This window comes from Electrophorus electricus, chromosome 20 (genome assembly GCF_041902795.1).
Source record: "Electrophorus electricus isolate QZ-2024a chromosome 20, ASM4190279v1, whole genome shotgun sequence".
Classification (NCBI taxonomy): Eukaryota; Metazoa; Chordata; class Actinopteri; order Gymnotiformes; family Gymnotidae; genus Electrophorus; species Electrophorus electricus.
In genome coordinates, this window is record NC_137516.1 from 744,504 (window position 1) to 762,917 (window position 18,414).

At 46.1% G+C, this 18,414-nt stretch overlaps 1 protein-coding gene across 2 annotated transcripts in view; it reads right to left on the reverse strand.

Moving 5' to 3' along the window:
- The window catches only part of hmcn2 (hemicentin 2), a 59,101-nt gene that overhangs the window by 21,449 nt on the left and 19,238 nt on the right, over window positions 1-18,414 (reverse strand). For both annotated transcript variants that reach the window (XM_081703099.1, XM_035536166.2), the window contains 31 exons: window positions 18,028-18,123; window positions 17,812-17,939; window positions 17,580-17,724; window positions 17,113-17,225; window positions 16,416-16,569; window positions 16,154-16,313; window positions 14,150-14,277; window positions 13,341-13,586; window positions 13,086-13,169; window positions 10,039-10,236; window positions 9,582-9,712; window positions 8,743-8,890; window positions 8,321-8,447; window positions 7,870-8,027; window positions 7,340-7,618; window positions 7,104-7,246; window positions 6,635-6,785; window positions 6,301-6,534; window positions 6,002-6,115; window positions 5,577-5,764; window positions 5,132-5,228; window positions 4,764-4,925; window positions 4,565-4,678; window positions 4,131-4,327; window positions 3,826-3,907; window positions 3,537-3,668; window positions 3,160-3,303; window positions 1,978-2,134; window positions 1,710-1,834; window positions 459-639; window positions 259-356 (listed from right to left, as the gene is read on the reverse strand). In XM_081703099.1, the coding sequence (XP_081559225.1) occupies window positions 259-356; window positions 459-639; window positions 1,710-1,834; window positions 1,978-2,134; window positions 3,160-3,303; window positions 3,537-3,668; window positions 3,826-3,907; window positions 4,131-4,327; window positions 4,565-4,678; window positions 4,764-4,925; window positions 5,132-5,228; window positions 5,577-5,764; window positions 6,002-6,115; window positions 6,301-6,534; window positions 6,635-6,785; window positions 7,104-7,246; window positions 7,340-7,618; window positions 7,870-8,027; window positions 8,321-8,447; window positions 8,743-8,890; window positions 9,582-9,712; window positions 10,039-10,236; window positions 13,086-13,169; window positions 13,341-13,586; window positions 14,150-14,277; window positions 16,154-16,313; window positions 16,416-16,569; window positions 17,113-17,225; window positions 17,580-17,724; window positions 17,812-17,939; window positions 18,028-18,123 (4,614 nt within the window). The remainder of the gene's footprint in view (window positions 1-258; window positions 357-458; window positions 640-1,709; window positions 1,835-1,977; window positions 2,135-3,159; window positions 3,304-3,536; window positions 3,669-3,825; window positions 3,908-4,130; window positions 4,328-4,564; window positions 4,679-4,763; window positions 4,926-5,131; window positions 5,229-5,576; window positions 5,765-6,001; window positions 6,116-6,300; window positions 6,535-6,634; window positions 6,786-7,103; window positions 7,247-7,339; window positions 7,619-7,869; window positions 8,028-8,320; window positions 8,448-8,742; window positions 8,891-9,581; window positions 9,713-10,038; window positions 10,237-13,085; window positions 13,170-13,340; window positions 13,587-14,149; window positions 14,278-16,153; window positions 16,314-16,415; window positions 16,570-17,112; window positions 17,226-17,579; window positions 17,725-17,811; window positions 17,940-18,027; window positions 18,124-18,414) is intronic.

Genomic DNA, 18,414 nt, shown 5'->3' on the forward strand with positions numbered 1-18,414 from the left:
GAGGAAACGAGTCAGAAGATTAAACAAACAGAGAGGAAACGAGTCAGCAGAATAAACAAGGACAGAGGAAACGAGTCAGCAGATTAAACAAACCCAGGAAATGAGTCATCGGATTAAGCGAACACAGAGGAAACCACTCAGCAGATTAAACAAACACAGAGGAAACGAGTCAGCAGATTAAACAAGGACAGAGGAAGCGAGTCAGCAGTTTAAGATGCTTAATTGCTGAAATGAATGTGCTCTGGGTTGTAATGTTACCTTGAACCTGCAGGTGAAATTTACGCTCTGCCAAGCCAGCCTTACTACGGGCCACACACATATAAACCCCAGAGTCTGTCAGCTGCACTGGAGAGATCCTGCACACACACACACACAAACACACACACACAAATGACAATGTCTCTCCTGACAAATGCAGACAAAATAATGAGAATAATATGTGCATGTGTATAACTGACCTGAGAACAGTGTCTCTGGAGAGAAGCCGGGTCCGAGGGGTCAGGAGCAGAGGCTGACCGTCCCTCAGCCAGCTGATCTGAGGTTGGGGGGAGCCAGTAGCGTGACACTCTAGAGTGACCACACTGTGCAGAAGAGCGTGCACCTCCGGGGGGCCACTCTGCTCTGGTATAGATGGGGGGACTGTAAGGGCATAAGCACACGGATTCTGAATACTTATGAATATTACTGTAACTACTCCATAATATTACTATACTTATGAATATTACTGTAAATACTTCATAATATTACAATACTTATGAATATTACTAGAAATACTCCATAATATTACTATACTTATATTACTGTAAATACCCCATAATATTACTATACTTATGAATATTACTAAAAATACTCCATAATATTACTATACTTATGAATATTACTGTTAATACTCCATAATACTACTATACTTATATTACTGCAAATGCTCCATATTACTATACTTGTGAATATTACTAGAAATACTCCATAATATTACTATACTTATGAATATTACTGTAAATACTCCATAATATTACTATACTTATGAATATTACTGTAAATATTTCCTATTGCTATACTTATGAATATTACTATAAATATTTTCTAGTATTACTATACTTATATTACTGTAAATATTTCCTAATATTACTATACTTATGAATGTTACTCTAAATACTCCATAATATTTCTATACTTATGAAAATGACTAAATGATATTCTCTAATATACTCTCTCTAATATTATTAATCTGACCGATATTACTGTTCTTACTGATATTACTGTAAATAGCCAGTAAATAAATGTACATACTCCCTAACAGCTGTACATACTGATATTTTAATACATACTAATATTTTGTACACACTGATATTAATGTACATACTATACATTTTACATTATATTATTGTAAATACTGTAATTACTGTACATTCTATTTCTGCAAATACTGTAATATTACTGTGCAATATATTACTGTAAATGCTGTATTATTAGTGTACATTATATTACTGTAAATATTGTAATATTTCTGTACGTTATATTATTGTATACACTAATATTTCTGTACATTATATTATTGTAAACACTGTATTACTATACATTATATTTCTGTAAATACTGTAATATTCATGTAAATTATATTACTGTAAATGTGCTCATATCCTCAATAAATACACATGGTGAGCAACAATAACAGGATGTTGAATTAAGAGAAAGTTCGAGCTCCACACCCAGGATGACCAGGGTGTAGGTCCTGCTGTCCTGCCCAGTGGGACTGCTGGCCGTGCAGGTGTAAGATCCTGCGTCTTCCTCCCGCAGGTGTAGGAGTGTCAACCTGCTGCCATCCACAGAGACACTGCCCCCCCACACACACACACACAAACACACACACACACACACACACACACACACACACACACACACACACTCAAATAAGGCAAACAGAACCGCACACTACCGCAGAGCAAGACCGAAAGAACCAACAGCAGACAAACTGACCGTATGTTCTCATTGGTGGTGTCCAGTGACAAGCCATTCCTCAGCCAGGCCAGCTGAGGGGTGGGCGTGCCCACAGGCTGACACTCTAAAGTTAACTCCGCCCCCACACGGGCACTGACATCAGAAGGGTGACCGGAGTCCAAGATGGTCGGCGGCACTAATGGGCAGAGAAGAAGAGTGAAATGAATTCCAAATGAGAGACAGATGCTTCACTGTCATACAGACTGATCTGGGTTTACCCTGTACACTGGAGTCATACAGACTGATCTGGGTTTACCCTGTACACTGGAGTCATACAGACTGATCTGGGTTTACCCTGTACACTGGAGTCATACAGACTGATTTGGGTTTACCCTGTACACTGGAGTCATACAGACTGATCTGGGTTTATCCTGTACACTGGAGTCATGCAGACTGATTTGGGTTTACCCTGTACACTGCACACATGCAGATTGATCTGGGTTTATCCTGTACACTGCACACACGCAGACTGATCTGGGTTTACCCTGTACACTGGACAGATGCAGACTGATCTGGGTTTACCCTGTACACTAGAGTCATACAGACTGATCTGGGTTTACCCTGGACAGATGCAGACTGATCTGGGTTTACCCTGTACACTAGAGTCATACAGACTGATCTGGGTTTATCCTGTACACTGCACACATGCAGACTGATCTGGGTTTTCTCTGTATACTGCACACATGCTGACTGATCTGGGTTTACCCTGTACACTGCACACATGCAGACTGATCTGGGTTTACCCTGTACACTGCACACATGCTGACTGATCTGGGTTTATCCTGTACACTGGAGTCATGCAGACTGATCTGGGTTTACCCTGTACACTGCACACATGCTGACTGATCTGGGTTTATCCTGTACACTGGAATCATACAGACTGATCTGGGTTTACCCTGTACACTGCACACATGCAGACTGATCTGGGTTTACCCTGTACACTGCACACATGCAAACTGATCTGGGTTTACCCTGTAAACTGCACACATGCAGACTGATCTGGGTTTACCCTGTACACTGCATACATGCAGACTGATCTGGGTTTACCCTGTACACTGCACACATGCAGACTGATCTGGGTTTACCCTGTACACTGCACACATTGAGACTGATCTGGGTTTACCCTGTACACTGCACACATTGAGACTGATCTGGGTTTACCCTGTACAGTGAGTGAAAAGTCCTTCTGGCTTCGCCCCTCGCTGTTCTCGGCTACACAGGTGTAGGTTCCAGCATGAGACATTTGCAGGGGTCCCAGCTCAAGCCTGTGACCCTGCACCTCCTCCTGACTCCGCCCAGTGCTCCCTGCACACACACAGTGTGGACAGTAACAGAATGTCAGTGGCCAGTAGACTGTCAGTACCCTACTACTGGTCTGTCAGTAACGCCAGTGTTGGACTGTCAGTACTCCACTACTGGTCTGTCAGTACCCCAGTCCTGGACACACACAAACTCTCTCTCACACACAAACACATCACTGTTTAGGATCCAGTGCCCATCCTCCAGCACCTTGGTGATGTCAGACCATGTGTACTGACCGATTGCAGTCCCGTCCTTCAGCCAGCTGATCTGGGGTGCAGGTATCCCAGTGGTGTCACACACCAGGCTGACGTGGGAGCCCAGTTTGTCTGAGAGGCTCTCATGAAGAGGTCCTTCCATTACGGGAGGCACTGAAGCATGTTACATAACACACACATACACACAACACACATATACATAAACTAATTTGTTTTCTTTACATGATGTCGATATGTTACAATAATAACACAAAAACAACACAATTTGCAGAAATGAACAAATGTGGTGAGTTTTGGCTGGTGACCTCACCATGAACCTTTAACCTGAAGGTGCGGTTCAACTGTCCAGCCGGGTTGGACACTTCGCAGGTATAAATGCCACCATCAGATACCTGCAGAGCAGAAAGCTTGGGTCAGTGAAAAACACTGCATATGTATACACTCTGTCTCTCTCTCTCTCACACACACACACACACACACACACACACGCAGTAAAGAAACCTGCTGTTGAGATGCTGATAAGGAAACTGTACAGGTGTGTGGAAGGTAAAAAAACACGGCTTCATCACCGAGTGGCCGCGCGACCCCTCATAAGTGTGGCAACGACCCCTTCACCTGTACTTGTACTATCCTCAGCTGCTGTGGTCCTATCTGCAGGCCCGACCCATCTGAAAGCTGCAGACCGTTACGGTACCATGTGACCTCAGGCTCAGGGACACCTCCAGCCTCGCAGCGGAAGGTAACTGACGACCCCACCTGTGAGCTCATGACCTCTGACTCTGTGTCACGCTGGGCAAGTAGGGTTGGTGGGACTAGAACAGAGAGATACAGGATGTACAGGTGATACAGGTGCAGTGAAGCCACTAGTCACATACTTGGTGCAGTAGTGTGTGTGTAATTGCAAAAGTGAACTTTACTTTTAATAAAAAGGTGGTACTGTGGTACTGTGGTAAAGATCTTCATAGTTATTACTTTAGAAATGGTCACATAAAAAGAAAAATGAGGGATAATCAAGTCTGAAAAGTGTCAGAGATGCCAAGCTTTCTAACCGTGGACAGCAAGTAGAATGCTCTTCTGATCCTGACCGGCAGAGCTGGTGGCCGTGCAAACATACTGGCCTGTGTCCTGCTGGGTCACCCTGGGTAACTGCAGCATCTGACCACCTGCGAATATCACAGTCACATCACGCTTGACCGCAGCTCCCTGTCACATGACATGGGGACTGTGTGTTAGATCTCCATGGGCTACCTGCAAGGATGTGGATGCCTGCAGTGAAGTGCAGAGCTTGGCCGTCTCTGGTCCAGATGATGTCAGGGGCTGGAGATGCTTGCACATCACACAGAAGAGAGACCATGTGACCCTCTACAACGCTCACTTCCTCTTCCCGCTGACCCACAATCCTCGGCGGCACTAAGAGACAAGCAAGCACAAAGCAGTAAAGATACATGATACCATGAGAGGACAGTTAACTACAGAATCTAATTATATCATAAGCAGATACAGACGCAGCCCTCAGCCATTAAACAGGATATTTTACCAAACATCCTAAACATACATATCTTCCTGGAATTAAAAAATGTAAATGTTTTAAATGAGTAGATCAAATGACGCGCTACCTTGCACAGACAGACTGTAAAGTTTCTGCACTGCTCCAATCTTGTTTTCTGCGACGCAGAGATAGCCTGCCATGTCTGATACCTGAATGTCCATGATCTAAACATAGTTATGTACGTGCACACACACACACACCACACGCACGCACGCGCACACACACACACACGCACACACACACACACACACACACACCACATGCACACGCACATGCACACACACCACATGCAAACGCACACACAACACACGCACGCACACGCACATCAGCAACATGCATGCACAAACATACACACATCCAAAAAAATCCATACATATGCATACACACACAGACGCACACACAGAAACACATAAGATTTCAGAGTCTTCACTCTTAGTTGCTGAACACACCATATGTAATAGCAAATTCCCATTCTGCTGTTGGCCAGAGGGAGTGCAGCCATGGTGTCTCACCTGCAGGACTTTACCCTCCTCCTGGATGTGGTGGCGTGCGTTGCTTTGGAGGGGCAGGCCATCCCTAAACCAGGATATGGAGGGTGGAGGCACCCCCGTGGTGTCACAGCGCAGCCTGACGCTCGAGTTCACCACAGCAGACACCTCCACCAGAAACTCCTCAGACTGGTCCGCCATCACAGGAGGTACTGTGTCAGAAACAAGGCATGAGCAGTAAGAACAACCAAGCAACATCGACTCAGCTCAGTCATGAATCAGACATGAGTCAGACACGAATCAGACATGAGTCAGACACAGGTCAGTCACGAGATAGTGAAAGGGCACCTGTGAAGCAGAGACACCAGAACAGAATGAAGTGGAGTCACAGTATAGTGAGGTGGAGTCAGAGCAGAGTGAGGTTGAGTCACAGTAGCTGTGAGGCTTACCAAGCACTTCCAGGTCAAAGTGCATGCGATCTTCCCCTGCCTCATTCACTGCCTCGCACGTGTATTTCCCAGCATCCTCCAGGCCAACATGGGGGAGCTGCAGGACTTGGCCCCCTTAAAGAAAGATGTCACACGTGACCATGATTCCTGAATGCAGCGTTCTCACTGTGCTAACATGGAGGAGAGCCAAGCTCAATGCATCTGGCCTTAAAAGACAACATCAACAGAAAAGTTCCAGCTCATATTGAACTAGTCCTTGTCCTCTGTTGTCTCCAAACAGCGATTTTCCTCTAGGTCACCTGCGAGAAGCATGGCTCCGCGTGTAGTGCTCAGCGGCCGGCCGTCATGGTACCAGCTCAGGTGCGGTGGAGGGATAGCGTTGCTCTCACAGGACAGACTGATGGAGCTCCCCAACACCACCTCCCGTCTCTCAGACTCCCCTCCATCTCTCTCTCTCCTCTCCTCACCCTCCTCCCTCTCCCCGACTGCCCACCCGGACGTGCCGAGACTCACTCGATGAAGGACAGGAGGGACTGAGGAAGAAGAGGCAGACAGGACAGACAGACAGGAGCTGCTTTACACACCCCTCTGACACACATGGAGTGTGTGTAGGTGCGTGAGTCTGGAGTTTACCTTGGACGATGACGTGGAAGTCCCGCGTGTCCTCTCCAGCGGAGTTGGACGATATGCAGGAGTAGTGCCCCTCATGCGAGCGAGACGCATTCTCAATGTGCAGCAGGTGCGAGGCCACACGCACGCCTGCAGGGGGCACCCTCCCCAACAGCTGCACATCCCAGAGGGAGGGAATCAGATACCACATACTGAAAACCTAACCTCATGACCACACACACACACACCTATACACACTAATCATACACACACAACTCTCTCTCTCACATACACACACACACACCGATACACACCAACACACACACGCAACCCTCCTACACACACACACACACCTATACACACTAACAACACACACACAACCCTCTCACTCACACCCCACCCACACCTATACACACCAATCATACATACACAGCTCTCCCAGACACACATACGCCACACCCAGACACACAAACAGATACACACAAACCCATACCTGTCCATCTCTGAACCACTGAGTGGTGGGTTCTGGGTGTCCATTGGCCAGGCAGGACAACGTCGCAGTGCCGTTCACGCGTACTTTCTGTTGTCTCCTGCCAGCACCGAGCGATGTAGAGGTTCCCTCAATCTGTGGAGGAACTGAGCACACACCCTCACAAACCCTGCATTGCTACGATGAGCCCAGCACCAAGCCTGAGCTCACATTAAACTTCACCTCTCGGACTACCTTACCCAGAATGCTGAGCGTGTAGTGCGAATGCGCTGTCCCGGCCGGATTCTTGGCCCGACATGTGTAAGTGCCGGCGTCCTCTGTGCGCACGGCCCCCAAACGCAACATGCGTCCCCCCTGGACGTACATCAGCAGACTGCTGGACACAAGGGGTTGGCTGTCCTTCAGCCAGGTGAGGCTGGGTGGGGGACTCCCCTCCACGTCACACGGAAGGACCGCCGTCTCGCCCAGGACTGCCGTCAGCTCAGAGCCACCAGCGCCATTGCGGATGGCCGGGGGCACTGTGGAGCGGACAGACAGGGACTGCAGATCACGGAGGACAGCTGCAATTACCCAGCAGCACCTCTGTGGCTCTCAACTAACCCCACAACACAGTCACTGCGGAATTAACTGGATTTGATGGATTCAGATTAAGATTGGCAGACTCGTCAAGCCTTCCTTTGCAGTCTGTCCCACATCCCTTATGCAGTGAAACAAGGCTCATGTGTTGGGTTAGGACATGCAGTAGTGCGGCAGAGTAGAGGACGGTTACCCTGGACGACCAACCGGAAGAGGCGCGTCTGTGTGCCGGCGCTGTTGCTGGCTGTGCACTGGTACACACCCTGGTCCCTTGGCCTCACTGACTTTATCCTTAGCACCTGGCCCTGCTCCAGGAACTCCACATGGGGGTCGCCATGATGGGACAGCACCCTGGGGGTGGAGGTCGTGGGGGAAAGAGAGATGGAGAGATTCAGGGACAGAGAGAGAGAGAAGGAAAGCAGAATGAATGAGTGGAGAGAGAGACAATGTGAATGAACACTTATTGTTGAGTGCTGACAGAACAGTATGTGTGTGTGTGTGTGTGTGTGTGCTTGTGTGTGTGTGGGGGGGGAGTTTGTGTGTATATGTGTCTGTGTGTGAGTATGGGTTTCTGTGTGTGTGTGTGTGTGTGTGTGTGTGTGTATGTGTGTGTGTGTGTGTGTGTGTGTGTGATTTTCACTCACTCCCCATCGTGACTCCACTCTATGGTGGGTGCAGGCCTCCCACTAACACGACACTGCAGCTCCACCTCCTGTTCTGCCACCACAGTGATCTCCTGCACTCCAGACATGCCGGAGATTACAGGAGGAGCTACACACACACACACACACACACACACACACACACACACACACACACATACACACACAAACACACGTACTCATGCACACACAAACACGCATATGTACACACACACACACACAGACACACATACACACACACATACACACACACACGTACTCATGCGCACACACACACACACGCACACACACACACACACACACACACACACACACACACACACACAGAAGGTGAAATAAGGATATGAGTGTAACAGAATGAACTCATCAGTCATTCTGAGCTGGTCCACCATTGAGTAGCGTACCCTGGACCACCACTGAGAAGGTCCTGCTCGTCCGGCCTGCAGAGTTGACGGCAGTGCACGAGTAGACGCCTGCATGCTCGCTCTGCACCCGGGCAACATGCAGCTGCCTGCTCCCGCCGTACAGGTACACGCCAGGGGAGGCCTGAACCTACAGCCCACACACAGCAAGCGAACTCACCAATCAGCACAGCGTGCGTGTGTGTGTGTGTGTGTGTGTGTGTGTGTGTGCGTGCATGCGTGCGTGCATATGTGTATGTGTGTGTGTGTGTGTGTGTGTGTGTGTGCGTGTATGTGCACTTGTTTGTGCATGTGCATATGTGTGTGTGTGTGTGTGGTGGGCAGTAAACTGTTTCACCAGAACACCAAACTCCAATAAGCATTTTTTAATAAAGGACTTTTCAAATGTATTTTGCATTTCTAGGTATCAGCATTTATTCCTGTATTCTACAGTGTTCTAGTTCATTGGTATGTTGGACTCTAACCTACTGTACTGCTAGGATGTATTCTATGAGGAAATGACAAAGCACTTTTGTAAGTCGCTCTGGATAAGTGTCTGATAAACGTGGTAAATGTAAACGTAAACGTAAAACATAAGCATAAAACATAGACCTACAGGTGTGGTAGACTTATGGGGTAGACCTACAGGGTAGACTTACAGGTGGGGTAGACATACAGGGTAGATCTCCAGGTGGGGTAGACCTATGGGGTAGATCTACAGGAGGGTAGACCTACAGGCAAGACTTACAGATAGGGTTGACCTATGGGGTACACCTACAGGTGGGGCAGACCTACAGGGTCGACCTACAGGTGGGGTAGACCTGCAGGTGGGGTAGACCTACAGGCTTGTCGTCTTTAGTCCAGGAGATGGAGGGATTGGGGTGTCCTTGGGCATGGCAACCCAGGGTGAGGGGCTGTTCCACAGTGACTGTCAGGGTTCCAGACTGGCCGTCTGCCGAGATCTCTGGAGGAACTGCAAGCAGAAACAGCAGAATTCCCTCCTCTGTCCACAGTGTTGGCGGTTCTCCAATGGGCCACTGTACCACTGTAGAGTGTAGTGTGATGGAGACTGTCCTCCCCTGGAGGAGAGGACGGTGTGATGGAGACTGTCACTCCCTGGGGAGAGGGTAGTGTGATGGAGACTATCCCCCTTAAGGAGGGGACAGTGTGATGGAGGGGACAGTGTGATGGAGACTGTCCCCCCCTGATGGAGAGGACAGTGTGATAGTGACAACTGGTCAGGTGGTCAGAGGACACATTTGTCAGACCTGTGTTTAGTTTCTGCTTTTTCTATCTCACCACTGACTTTCAGCCGTGTTGTTTTCTCCGTGGAGCCCGCCTCATTGGTGGCTACACACTTGTAATCTCCACTGTGACTGGCAGATGCTGAACCAATCAACAGAGAGCCGTTCTGGAACTGAGACACGCCATGTTCTGATTGGCCCATATGGACCTCCAATCCACCCTTAAACCAGTGGACACGAGGAGGAGGGGATCCTGTAGGGAGTGAGAAAGGTTAAAGGTTAAATGAACTGATGCTGATAAAAATAAAAAACACATTTCCTCCAGTACCTGTGGAAATAAAGTAGCAGTTTGGCTGAGGCTTATAACAGACCTTCAGCTATAACAGAGCTTCAGTTATAACAGAGCTTCAGCTATAACGGAGCTTCAGTTTTATAACAGAGCTTCAGTTACAACAGCTTCAGTTTTATAACAGAGCTTCAATTTTATAACAGAGCTTCAGTTATAACAGCTTCAGTTTTATAACAGAGCTTCAATTTTATAACAGAGCTTCAGTTATAACAGCTTGAGTTTTAACAGCTTCACTTAGAGCTTGAGTTTAATAACAGAGTTTCAGTTTTATAAGAGCTGCAGTTATAACAGCTTTAGTTATAACAGAGCTTCAGTTATAACAGAGCTTCAGTTTTATAAGAGTTTCAGTTTTATAACAGATCTTCAGTTATAACAGCTTCGGTTTTATAACAGAGCTACAGTTATAACATCTTCAGCTATAACAGCTTCAGTTTTAAAACAGAGCTTCAGTTATAACAGAGCTTCAGTTTTATAACAGAGCTTCAATTATAATAGCTTCAGTTTTATAACATAGCTTCAATTTTATAACAGAGCTTCAGTTATAACAGCTTGAGTTTTAACAGCTTCACTTAGAGCTTGAGTTTAATAACAGAGTTTCAGTTTTATAAGAGCTGCAGTTATAACAGCTTTAGTTATAACAGAGCTTCAGTTATAACAGAGCTTCAGTTTTATAAGAGTTTCAGTTTTATAACAGATCTTCAGTTATAACAGCTTCGGTTTTATAACAGAGCTACAGTTATAACATCTTCAGCTATAACAGCTTCAGTTTTAAAACAGAGCTTCAGTTATAACAGAGCTTCAGTTTTATAACAGAGCTTCAATTATAATAGCTTCAGTTTTATAAAATAGCTTCAGTTTTAACAGCTGCAATTATAACAGCTTCAGTTACAACAGCTTCAGTTTCATATCAGAACTTCAGGTATATTAGAGCTTTAGGTATATCAGAGCTTCAGGTATAACAGAGCCTGTATTCACCCCTTGTTTATTTATTGATGTTACTGTCGCCCATCCCCCATAGTAAACACAAATAGCACAGGAAGTGAAATAAGAAAAAAACATGGAAATGAGCTGGAACAGGATGGGATGTCCTGCTCTGACCAAGCAGATGTTCACTGTCACATTCGCTGGACTAGTGATGTTACAGCTGGCTTTCATCTACCGTTAGGAGTTCAATTAGAGTTCCCAGCATGCATCAGGGGCATTACCTCATAAGATACTTCATTTTATGAATTGGAGGATAAACATGGGAATTTGGCTGGTATTGAACACAGTGATTTTCTTAGGACCAAATGAAAAGGTTTCAGCAGCATCTGGGTTTATTACGACACAGCTGTTTGTGCAGAAAGAGGAGCTTTTTTAGGTTGAGCTGTGCATGAGTTAAATCAGAACTCATCACTGTTAGAGTATACAAACCTTCACGGTGATGAGTTAAATCTGAACTCATCACTGTTAGAGTACACAAACCTTCACTGTGATGAGTTAAATCTGAACTCATCACTGTTAGAGTACACAAACCTTCACTGTGATGAGTTAAATCTGGGCTGAGTACTCTAACGCATCCCAACACAGCTGGATGAATTAAGCCAATCATAACACAGCTGGATGAACTAAGCCAATCACAACACAGCTGGATGAATTAAGCCAATCACAGCAGAGCTTCCTGTGAAGGCACCTGTCTGAGTGGCAGCACTTCCCCAGGAAAGGACTCAGCGTCTGCAGATGTCTGTGGCTCACACACTTCAATCACTTCAGGCTGTGTGAAATAGAGGAACTATGTCTAAAAGGGTTGGTCTGAATGTATCTGCACAAATTAAAGCAGAAACTCTGCACTTTAGCTTCACAGCCCCATTTCATTACCCACACAGATCCCAGCACAGCCTGTCTCACTGGCCTTGCTGGACTTAATGCTCACCTGACAGACCTGCTCATCACACACCTTTCAGTCGTTTAATGTTTCAGTCTGTGTTTCCACTACAGAATAGGTCATTTAAACTTCTAATAGTGTACATTCAGCTCTCCCAAGCAATCCTTAAACATGACACTGTAGCCATAAAATGTAGCCATAAAATGCCACACATCCATCTACTCCATCAGTGACAACCAGTGCTAAAAAAAACAAATTACTGGAGTTCTATGGGGAATTGGACTGTTAAACAACATTATGTAGACTGTTGGTATCTGTTTCTCCACAGATGAACTCCAGCGTTGGGACGCTTACACTCTGGCACCCTGAGGAGACTTTTATCTCTCTAATGCCTTGCCCCTCTGCAACTGTCTGTAATCTGGGCTCGTCCTCCTCAGGCAAAAAAGCAGATGTGTGACCCTCAGAGAAGGCAGACAGCACAGTGATTCCTCCACTTTACTGTCTGCTTCTGCACTCTAAATTTAAATTCTATTTAGTAATGTAGTAAAATCCTCAGAATAATTTACTATATTATTAATTTGGAGGGAACAAGAATTATGTGGAAATAATAAATGACATATTACATTCAATAAATGACTCCTGAAAGCCCAGATGATGATGATGATATTATTATTATTATTATTGTTGTTGTTGTTGTTGTTGTTGTTGTTTACATAAGATGGGTGCTTTTGCAGGTGCACCTCTCACACTGCACCTGAAACACTTTTTCCCATTTGGTTGAAGTTATTTGTCATTTTCAGTCTCACAGCCTGAGTAACATCTCCGCTCTCACTAGACGTTTTCTGGATCATTTTTATGTATTTCTGCATGTGACACAGGGCTGGCCTACCGTGTACCGCACAGGGAATTACAACCATCCTGCCAGCCACAGTTTCTATGACGGCCTCTCCGTGCGTCTTAAAGAAGGGTGCCTCTGTAATCACACACACACACACGCGCGCGCACGCACACACACACAGATCAGAGCATACAAAGCTGCGCTGAATGTCAGGGTTGGAACCAAGACATGAGAAACACTCTTTACTTCCATGAACCATGTGGGAAGCATGTATGGAGGCTTGTGGTTAAAGGTGTTAACAGGCACCTAGCACATGCAGGGCTATGTCCGCATGGTCCTCCCCGGCACTGTTGCTGGCTACGCAGGTATAGGTGCCGTTGTCAGAGTGCCGTATGGCAGGGATCCTAAGTGACCTCTCATTGCCCACGGGACGTCCGTTGTGAAACCAGCTGTGCTCTGGGGTTGGTTCTCCCTGAACCACGCATGGCAACACCACTGTCTGGCCAATCCGAGCCCTCAAAGAGGTGGGCGGAGCCTGGATCTTCGGTTTAGCTGAATAAGTTACAAATATATAAAGATATCAGTCAAACCTGGGAAATGACACAGCCTATATCATCATGTGTCACCTTCAACTAACATGAAGGGATATATAACCATCAATTAATATGCACCTTGCTGGTATGTGTACAGTTACTAATGTCATTTTTGGTATTTATCTGACACTTTTAAAAAACAACTTACAGTTCTGTCTAAACACAACTTGAGTAACTGAGGGTTAAGGGTTTTGTTTAGGAGCCCAACAGTGGAAACCTGGCAGTGGTGGGACTTGAACTGGTAAACTTCTGATTACTAGTAGAGTATGTTAACTACCGAGGTGCCACAGCCCGATATATCACATTTTATCATGTGCCATCATAAACTAACATGAACGTTATTGGTATGTGTACAGTTACTAATGGCAAGACAATGTATAAAATCACAAATTTTACACATATTTTCTTTCTAATTTCTTTTAAAGACAGAAAGATGATGTGATAAGCCTGACTGAGTTGTGGGTGACGTGATAACCCTGGTTCAGGTGTGTGTGGGTGAGTCACATGGGAAACCCTGCTCACCTTGCACGTGTAAACTGTAGGTGACAGACACGTTGCCGGCTGTATTGGTAGCAGAGCAGGTGTAGAGTTTGCTGTCGATTAGCTGTAAATCACTGATTTTCAGAGAGCCGTTGGGAAGCACCAGGAACCTGCAGATGGACAGGAGAAGAAGATAAACTCCAGAGCAGGAGAGACACAGTAACTCTGGGATCAATTCTAGCCCATTCAACCCCAGAACAGGAGCATAATTTGTAATTTGTAGTCAAGTAATTTCTGGATTTGGTTCAACTGACAAAAAGGTTTGTTGGCCTGAAACAGGAGATCAGCATAAATGAGGCAGCATGAGACCACCTGTTTTTCCTTAACTCCAGGGAGTGCTGCAACCTGTTGGTGCCTTTAAATCTGGTGCCATGACCCCATGAAACACCTTCGGTCTCCTCTGCTGTGTTGTGTTGCTTCGCATGATTTGCATGTTTAGTTATTGTGATTAAAACGTATAAGATGCCAGACAGCAGCAATGAAATTTCACAGAGAAGTGACCCGACTTCTGTGCTAGTACTGTTGGCAGGGAGGTTTTTTAAGTGTCAGATCAAATGCATTCAGCAAAGTTTAAAGTGCCAAGTTCAAGTCTGTAAAGTCATTCATTACTGATCGCTTTAAAATGTTCTCCAGTCATTCTCATGTTTGTATGTCACAGAGAATAAGTGGGAATCTCACTGGGGGGTTGTGACATCTCTGCATATGTCCACAACATTCGGATGTGACCCTGAACTAGAGTGCATACCCATCAAATGGTAAAGGATGGGGTCAGGGTTAGGGCTGAGGTCACGGTTAAAGCCAGACATACAAACACTCACACCCCACCAAACACACACACACAGACTCAAACACACCCACATAACAACATTTCCCCAACCCCCTACCAAAAAACACACACATATGTGCAACACACACACACACACATTCACACACACACACACACACACACACACACACACACACACACAAACACACACACAAACTCCTGCCATGAGGGATTGATGTATCTACTGTTATTCTCATCAGCCTGGAGTTGTTGACATGTAGCTTTATGGTGAAAGAGTTCCCCATAGACCAAACATTACACACTCACACACACACACACACACACACACACACACACACAAATACATGTTTCTTTTTTTATCCAGGAATGCCCAACCCCTTGCTTTTCCGAAATCTTTACTGGTTCAAATGCAGACGTGACTCACAGCGAGGTCTACTCTTATAGGTCTATTCTTATAGGTCTACTCTTATAGGACTACTGTTATAGGTCTACTCTTATAGGACTACTCTTATAGGCCTACTCTTATAGGTCTACTCTTATAGGGCTACTCTTATAGGGCTACTCTTATAGGACTACTCTACTCTTATAGGTCTGCTCATATAGGACTACTCTTATAGGACTACTCTACTCTTATAGGACTACTCTTATAGGACTACTCTTATAGGTCTACTCTTATAGGACTACTCTTATAGGACTACTCTACTCTTATAGGTCTACTCTTATAGGACTACTCTTATAGGGCTACTCTTATAGGACTACTCTACTCTTATAGGTCTGCTCATATAGGACTACTCTTATAGGTCTACTCTTATAGGGCTACTCTTATAGGTCTACTCTTATAGGACTACTCTACTCTTATAGGACTACTCTTATAGGACTACTCTTATAGGTCTACTCTTATAGGACTACTCTTATAGGACTACTTATAGGTCTACTCTTATAGGACTACTCTACTCTTATAGGACTACTCTTATAGAACTACTCTTATAGGACTACTCTTATAGGACTACTCTTATAGGTCTACTCTTATAGGACTACTCTTATAGGACTACTCATAGGTCTACTCTTATAGGACTACTCTACTCTTATAGGTCTACTCTTATAGGACTACTCTTATAGGTCTACTCTTATAGGACTACTCTTATGGTAGAGGGTTTGTGAGTGTGTGTTTACACGTCCTGTGGTCTATATGGTCATACCACGCTGTCATTGGAGGGATGGGCTGTCCGTTTCTGCTCCAGGACACCAGTGGGGTGGGACTTCCCTCAACTTCACAAGGCAGGATGACCTCTGACCCCAGCTCTGCCACCATCTTCACCATCTGTCCAGGCTCATCTGCACCGAGGATCCTGGGCTTGGCTGGCAAAAAGGACAGATTCACAGAGGAGAGTGTCACTCTATCCCAAGCAGCAACCGTTACTTGATGGTAGTTTTGCTTAAACCTGCTTGTAGGGTCCTTACTATAAATGGAGAGAAGAATCTCTCTGCTGGAAAAACCGGCCGAGCTGCTGGCTGTGCAGATGTAGAGGCCTGCATGGTCCAGAGTAGGTCTGCTGATAAGGAGACCACCATCAGTCTCAGGGGCTGAGGTGTCCAGAAAGACAGGCACATCACCCTGCCGAAAAGAGAGAGACCGGGAGAGAGAGCAGGGGTGAGACCGGGAGAGAGAGCAGGGGTGAAGCAGAGGACCTGAGAGACAGGTTCAGGAATAGACGTTCAGATGCAGGCCAAGCCTCCCAAAATAAACCCCTCTGATGGCTCTCTGGCTGCCACACACAAAGCATTCTGCACCTCCACACGTCCACAGCTGTCGCTGAAGCAGCTTTAGCAGGCGGCCTTTGATTTGAAAACTGCAAATCCCTGTCTGTGGTGGTCTCCAAGGATACTGGCCCTTCAGATTCCCCAAGTAAAAAAGCGTGAGTGACTCAACCCTTCCTTCATCATTACCGCAGTGCTCTAGTTATCATAGCATGTTTGTCATCAGGCTGCAGGGTCAGAGACACAAACAAACGTGTCCTACCAGTCCTGGGTCACGTGTCCTACCAGTCCTGGGTCACCTGTCCTACCAGTCCTGGGTCACCTGTCCTACCAGTCCTGGGCCACGTGTCCTACCAGTCCTGGGCCACGTGTCCTGCCAGTCCTGGGTCACGTTTCCTACCTTGGACCACACGATGGTGGGTTTAGGGACTCCGCTGGCATGACACGGCAGAGAGATGGCCACACCCTCATGGGCCACGTAGTGCACAGGGTCAGGACTGATCTGGGGAGGAACTGTGAGAAGACAGAAGGTTAGAACAGCTCACAGAACACTGGAGGTCTGGACTTCACTGGAGGTCTGGACTTCACTGGAACCCAGATTCTACATGTGATAAAGATAACTATAACACCTTTGAAATTACACTTCATATTATGATATGAAACTCTGGACCTAATACTGATACAGGAAAAAGAGTGCATTAAATGGCTACATTACAAAGCCATGAGACTAACCCAGTGCAAAAACATCAGTCTCTCTCTCTCTCTCTGTCTCTCTCTCTCAATCCCTCTTTTTCTCTCACTCATAAATGCATCATATTCCAATGAGACTTAACTCATGGTTCACTCTGCATCAGGGACATGTCTCACCATGAACCTGAAGGGTGACTGTACGGTTGGCTGATCCCACCACATTTATGGCTGTGCACACGTATGTCCCAGAATCCTCTGAGGCAGCTCGGTCCATGTGGAGACTTCCATCACTCCTGCGGAAGGTCCTTCCACCTGCCTGTATCTGTCATGGCAAATAGTCCTGTAAGGCCACAAAACGGCAGAGAACAACAAAGCAGACTCACGTCTTTAAAGGTCTGGTACCACTCACCTGTCTTCCATTGTGAGCCCAGGTTCGTTCAGGCAGAGGTATCCCCTCCAGAAGCATGCAAGGTATGGTTACGGATTCACCAACCACCGCCGTGATGGCTGATGAACCCTGAGCCAACAGGGGCGGCTCTGCTTAAGTGAACAGTAAAGTGTGACCACCTCCACAGAACTGACATTAGTGTGACCGCAATTACTCAGGTGAGACGCACAGACACACCTAAACCAGAGACAGACAGCCTGGCCTGGGCTGTGATGGAGCCAAACTGGTTTTTGGCCTCACAGACATACACACCCTCGTCATCCACCCAGACACCTGTAGCGAGAAAGAAAGAGAGAGAGAGAGAGAGAGAGAGAGAGAGAAAGAGAGAGAGAGCGTGAGAGAGAAAGAGAGAGAGAGAGAGAGCGTGAGAGAGAAAGAGAGAGAGAGAGCAGACACGACAGGTCACAAACATGAACCCATTGTTTGTGTTCTCTCACTAGGTTCATGAGTCATGTCAGTGAAAGTGATTTATGTAGCTAGGGTAACCATACTTCTGCTTTATCAAGATTTCGTTTATGAGTTTAGTATTCAGGAAAGTGTACCTGAGTACATCAGAACTACTGA